The following is a 6662-nucleotide window of genomic DNA, read 5'->3' on the forward strand; positions in this document are numbered from 1 at the left end:
ATAGACATTTCTAATCACGCTGTATGTAATGTGGCAATTGAATGCTCCTGCAAAAAAAATGTATTACTCGTATAATAGGTTACCTGCGAACCAGCACTTGGAGTTCCCATCCTCAGCTCTCTCCAGCCAGGACTGGTTCCAGGAGTGGGCAAAATCCACCAGGAGGATGAGCTGAATGATGATGAAGATGAAAGAGCCCACAACGCCAAAGTAGTACCACACTGGAACAGGATAGAGCTCTCATTACGTTACTCTACTACAACGAGGCTCTTCAGTGGAGAGTAGTGCCACACTGGAACAGGATAGAGCTCTCATTACAGTACTCTACTACAACGAGGCTCTTCAGTGGGTAAAGAAAAATTATAATAATAATTCTGGGGCAATTTGCATTTATTTGTTAAATAATCCCTTTCTGTGCTTCAAGTCTAAATAGATACCAGCCTGTTGCACCAGCTGTCTGCAAGTTCAAACCTGGCCTAGTTACAACATTACTTATTATAAAAGTTGCCTTTTATGCATTACTAGAGAAAAAGCGGTTGCACCATGGAGTAAATAGTTACACATGCCCTAGGGTAGGTGTACATCATACAATGTCACAGGATTACACTCACTAACAGTGAACAGCTATCACATTCAGTAGCATCGTTTTTTTCATTAAATGCATGCCGTTTTGCAACAAAGTAATCCAGTAGAGACCTCATTTATTGATGTGATATTTCAATATCAATCTAGCTTACTGTGATGCCAAGTGGCCAGAAAGCTAATGTGCACAGTAACCATGGCGATGGAACTCCATCTTTGATCGTTGATTTGACTTGCTTTAATTATGACTTTACGTCCGAGCTAGTTAGGCTGTGCCCTATGTAGTCGTGGTGCAACCAGTTTTAGCAGCTGATTTAATTACAAACTAACTAGTAGTTTCTAAGCCTCTGTGTCAACTTCACACCCTAACTTAGGAGAGAACTTCCACACAGCTGGTGCAACCCAGTGCGGATCTTAGGCTATGTACCTGTGTTGAAAGTTCCATCCGGAATAAAGAACGCTCCCACAGTAATACCCACCAGCACGAGGAACTTGAAGAACCAGAATCTGAGAACACAGGGAGACAGGTACTTTGAGCATGCCCAACAATAATAATAATAATAAATTCTAATTTTTTTTATAGCACTTTTCATACAGAAATTGCATTTCAAAGTGCTTCACAGCGGTAAAAAAAAATACAGGCATAAGCGAGCATAAAAAAGATAAGGTAAATCAGTTTTTCACATTAGGATCTAACATCGCAATAGGCCTCTCTGTTCATGGCTTCTTTCAGTTCAATAAAAATAATAAAATAGAATAGACAGAGTAAAAAAGTGCAGTTGGATTCAGTTTTAAAATAGGCAGTAATAAAGATAATAAAATATAATAGGCAGAGTAAAAAAGTGTAATAAAATAGTTCAATAAAAATATACAATAACATTTATAACACTTAATAGAACAATAGAGCAGGGCATGCTCTTAATACTTTGAGTGCAAGGCAAAAAAGTAGGTATAATATTCTGTGTAAACAATAATGGGCGTAAAGGTGCACTACACTAGTCTTACCACCAGAGGGCAACACTGTCTCCTGAAAAAAAAAAAAAAAACAAAGACACAGTAGAGCCACCCAAGTACAACTACATACCCATTTTGGATGGCGCCTCGAGGGTCCTTGCTGCTGCGCACGCGAACCATGATGACGCAGAAGAGGAAGAAGAAGCAGGCCATGGCAAAGCACATTCGGTACACCGACTTGTAGCCCACCATGATGTCACAGTTCACCTTGTTCTCTACACCAGGTATGGAGGAGCCACCCACACAGAAACCTGGGATCTGACAACGTGGGTGAGAAAACACAGACCACGGTGTGGCATGAGTTTAGAACGAGGTCAACTGAGATGCTTGGTAGAGGTAGATTAGCTGAGGGCAGGTATGTGGAGTGTAGGGTATTTATACCCGCCTATCAGCTTATTTAACATTGGGTGTAACGGTACACAAAAACCACGGTTCGGCATGTACCTCGGTTTTGAAGTCACGGTTCGGTACGCGTTTTCGGTACAGTGGGGGGAAGTTTGGCTTTCCATGTTCCACTCAGGGGTGATGTAGTGTGCAGTAACTAATTGTACTTGTAGGGCTGTCAACAAATATTCTCTATTGAAATTAATAATCGACTTGTAAAAAAATATATAATAATAATTATATTAGATTGTGAAAAAAACAGCCCCCGGTGGGCGGTCGTTAGTGGTTAACATACCGTTGTATTCATTCGGTACACAACCGTTCGTTACGGTACACACTGAAACGGTTCGGTACGGATACCTTTACACCCCTAACATTGAACTATAGAAAGCCATGGTAGGGTATCTCTGTCACATCGCCACTTACTCATAGAGCCTCTCACAGACTGGTCTTGTACATGCTGTGTTGTCGTACACTGGTCTTGTACATGCTGTGTTGTCGTACACTGGTCTTGTACATGCTGTGTTGTCGTACACTGGTCTTGTACATGCTGTGTTGTCGTACACTGGTCTTGTACATGCTGTGTTGTCGTACACTGGTCTTGTACATGCTGTGTTGTCGTACACTGGTCTTGTACATGCTGTGTTGTCGTACACTGGTCTTGTACATGCTGTGTTGTCGTACACTGGTCTTGTACATGCTGTGTTGTCGTACACTGCACAGGTCTGTTCTCAAGATTCTTAGTCGACTAATAATTAAGAGGATTTATTCTGTTGACCAATCGAACAGTCTATTTGATCTGTAAAACAGTGTTATCCACATCATTGAAATTATGCAAATAGTAAATGGACTGCATTTTATCCAAAGCACTTTACAACTCATGCCTGACATTCACCCATTCACTCACACGTTCACACACCGACGATGGAGGCAACCATGACTGCTCATCGGGATCAGTTAGGAGTTAAGTGTCTTGCTCGAGGACACTTTGACATGCTACCAGGAGGAGCCGGGATCAAACCTCTACCTCCTGAGCCACTGTCGTTCCATCAGTGCAAACACACAGAAGGACATCTGTAAATCTAGATGCCAGAGATCTTATCATTTTACAAGAAACAGCTCATTCAGTATGAAAGAAAAAACCTAAAACAAGCCAAAGAAGACAAAGACAAATTAGGCCAATCGATTAAATACAATCAATCAAAATTAGGCCAACTCTAAATACTGTGGTTGGGTACTATAGTCCAGTACCAGTCCTACTGTGGTTACTATAGTCCAGTCCTAACTCTAAACTGTGGTTACTATAATCCAGTCCTAACTCTAAATACTGTTGTTACTTGTTACTATAGTCCAGTACCAGTCCTAACTAAATACTGTTGTTACTTGTTACTATAGTCCAGTACCAGTCCTAACTAAATACTGTTGTTACTTGTTACTATAGTCCAGTACCAGTCCTAACTAAATACTGTTGTTACTTGTTACTATAGTCCAGTACCAGTCCTAACTAAATACTGTTGTTACTTGTTACTATAGTCCAGTACCAGTCCTAACTAAATACTGTTGTTACTTGTTACTATAGTCCAGTACCAGTCCTAACTAAATACTGTTGTTACTTGTTACTATAGTCCAGTACCAGTCCTAACTAAATACTGTTGTTACTTGTTACTATAGTCCAGTACCAGTCCTAACTAAATACTGTTGTTACTTGTTACTATAGTCCAGTACCAGTCCTAACTAAATACTGTGGTTACCATAGTCCTGTAAACCTGTTGAGGTACCTACCTACCTACTTAGAAAAACATTTACATCAAATCACAAAGGTCGCCCTCTTCTTTGTTTCACGTTTGCATCCATTGACTCTGATCCTCCTACGGCCAAGTAACTGTTCAGTATCTCTCCTCTACCTGCTTCAGTTTCATCTCCATGCCCGGCAGGATCATGATGACCGACACTAGAGTCCCCAGGAGCAGGAGGAAGGAGAAGGCCAGCCTGGTCACTGTGGAGTTGTACGTTGAAGGGCAGCATCTTGACAGGAGGCATGGGGCAGAGCCACACAAACAGGATGCCTGGAGAGGGGGGGGGGGGGGAGAGAGAGAGAGAGAGAGAGAGAGAGAGAGATAATATGCAAGAATTAGGACATACCCAGTGACTCACCCTTAGGGGAAAGGGAGGCATGGCGTTCTCTGGGGTGTGGAATGATTAGTGTATGCATGATCTACACCGACTGGATAGAAAAACAGTGCTGTTATTGTCAAGGCAACAGACTCTTGGTTTTTCGACATTAGACCTAATCAGCTCCATAATTCTCTCTCTCTCTCTCTCTCCCCCCCCCCCCTCCCTCCCTCCCTCTCTCTCTCTCTCTCTCTCTCCCCCTCTCTCTCTAGAGGGGTCTTCTGTGGGAAACATCTAGCAGTCAGAAGATGCTGACTGCTGAGAAGACTAGAGAAGTGTGCCGTTCTGTGAACTACTGAAGCATGGTCTGGAGCTGCGACCAGACATCCATCGCTAACAGTGTAACACACACCACCAGAGCCTAGGAAGCGGTGGAGCTACAAATCTGACATAAGCCCTTCCGCTGGCTGCCTTGTCGGACTCGGAACACAAGTGAAAGGAAGGAATTCTTCATCGCTTGATTTAATTGATTGAAAACTTTATTAACAGATTGCAAGATGGGTACAGTAGAGTACAACTCAATACAATTGTTAATGGGATGCAGACCAGAGAAAGACTTTAGTCTTGTTTACATCAGGGTCCCCCATTTTCAATTCATCATAACATATATGACATATACGACATACAGATAGACAGTACTGCTACATCTATACATTTATGACATACCAGATTTACAAATACAGTAGTAGTAGTAGTACTGTTTCAGTTTGTGATACAAAAGAGTCCAGAAAAGAGAGTATATACATTTGACGTAGAAACTGTACATTGGAGGAGGTTGGCGTGTATTTAGGATTACAACTAAGATACTAATATCTGTCAGAAATTGTGATGTTAAGTAAAGTTAAGTTAGAATGCAAAGTTAAGGACCCCCCCCCTGCACAGTAACGTTAACTGTTGAAACCCGGAAATTGTGACATTTCGAGACAAATCTTTCGATCCTAAAGTGGATTCGATTCAAGTCTATCGAGACAAGATAGCATTGTGACACATGTCATGTTGTTGTAATAACCATTAATCATACAACGCATTGTGTAAGTTATGCCTAAAGATACGCGCGAAAGATTAGGTATGGTACTTTATTTACAAACTACGCATTCAAACTGCTACAATCTGTGGCCTAAAAACAATAACAAATTAATAATTTAGGCATACTTACACAGCTCGCGATTGAGCACAGTGCCATACAAGCACCCATTTTTCTTTTAAATCCAAATCCCAAACAACGACTGGAAAATGTTTATCGTTCTTCTGGAGAAGTCACCGAACCTTCCTGAAGAATAATAAGGAAACTACCTTTTGGTAGTTGTAACTCTAAACCACCGATGATTGGTTCACAGAAGTCGTCACTCATAAAGTTTTGACTAATCAGGCGTTAATGCGCGAAAAGCATCCCACCCCACCTAAATGATACTTATCATGCACTTATCAATCACTATGAATTGAAAATAGGGGACCCTGATGTAAATAAGACAAACGTCTTTCTCTGGTCTGCATCTCCTTAACAATTGTGTGTATTGAGCTGTACTGTATTGTACCCATTCTGCAATCTGTTAATAAAGTTTTCATTAATTAATTCATGCACGCCCAAATGCCGGCGACTTACATCCCTGCTTAAAGATACCCTCCACTCAAAGATGTGTATTTTGTATTGTTACAGTCTAACTCCCCTCTTGGAGGCATGCTTTTGACTACTGTTATGGAAAATGTCATGTGTTTTCTGTTATTACATATTTCTCTGTACAGTTTTGACCAGTCAGCATGTTTCACCTAGTGAACAGACGGCCTCTTTTTGCCTGAAAACCATTTTAACGACCTCTCCTCTCATAACAAGATAGGTGTCTTCCATGGGCACAGGTGCAGCTCATCTTTCAGATACTGCACACCCCATGAGCTCCTTTGTTTTTGTCTCTGTCGCATACCAAACTGGTGTTGTAAGTCAGACCGGCATTGTCTTACCTCTGACTGTCTGACTGAAACTGAGGAAACTTCTGTGATCACAGAAATAAACTATTTTCTTTTGAAATAGCTTGACTTGATCTCAAATTTCTACAGCTCACTGCCTTTGCTAAATAAGAATCTTCCACAACACTACCTTATTATTTGTGCAGAACTTGTGACTTGTGATTTTCACTATGAATTGAAAATGGGGGACCCTGATGGAAACAAGACAAACGTCTTTCTCTGGTCTGCATCCCCTTAACAATTGTGTGTATTGAGCCGTACTGTATTGTACCCATTCTGCAATCTGTTAAATAAAGTTTTCATTCATTCATTCACCAGAGGGTCTTTTTCACATTCTTCCCGTGGAGAGGGAGAGCTGTACTTCCCTGATCATGCAGCAGCTGAGCTGCATGTGTGATGTCACTAAAAGGTCAAACCTATCACAGTCCAAAGCTGAGCTGCATGTGTGATGTCACTAAGAGGTCAAACCTATCACAGTCAAAAGCTGAGCTGCATATGTGATGTCACTAAGAGGTCAAACCTATCACAGTCCAAAGCTGAGCTGCATA

At 41.4% G+C, this 6662-nt stretch overlaps 1 protein-coding gene across 1 annotated transcript in view; it reads right to left on the bottom strand.

Annotated features, from left to right (window-relative positions):
- The window catches only part of serinc2 (serine incorporator 2), a 28154-nt gene extending 22698 nt beyond the window's left edge, over window positions 1–5456 (bottom strand). The window contains exons 1-5 of the mRNA XM_084313614.1: window positions 5309–5456; window positions 3885–4046; window positions 1667–1854; window positions 1010–1089; window positions 84–221 (exon numbers count right to left, since the gene is read on the bottom strand). Of these exons, the coding sequence (XP_084169740.1) occupies window positions 84–221; window positions 1010–1089; window positions 1667–1854; window positions 3885–4046; window positions 5309–5347 (607 nt within the window). The 5' untranslated portion in view covers window positions 5348–5456. The remainder of the gene's footprint in view (window positions 1–83; window positions 222–1009; window positions 1090–1666; window positions 1855–3884; window positions 4047–5308) is intronic.
- Window positions 5457–6662: the final 1206 nt, after the last annotated feature.

This window comes from Notolepis coatsorum, assembly GCF_963971535.1.
Source record: "Notolepis coatsorum genome assembly, chromosome: 4".
NCBI classification, from domain to species: Eukaryota; Metazoa; Chordata; class Actinopteri; order Aulopiformes; family Paralepididae; genus Notolepis; species Notolepis coatsorum.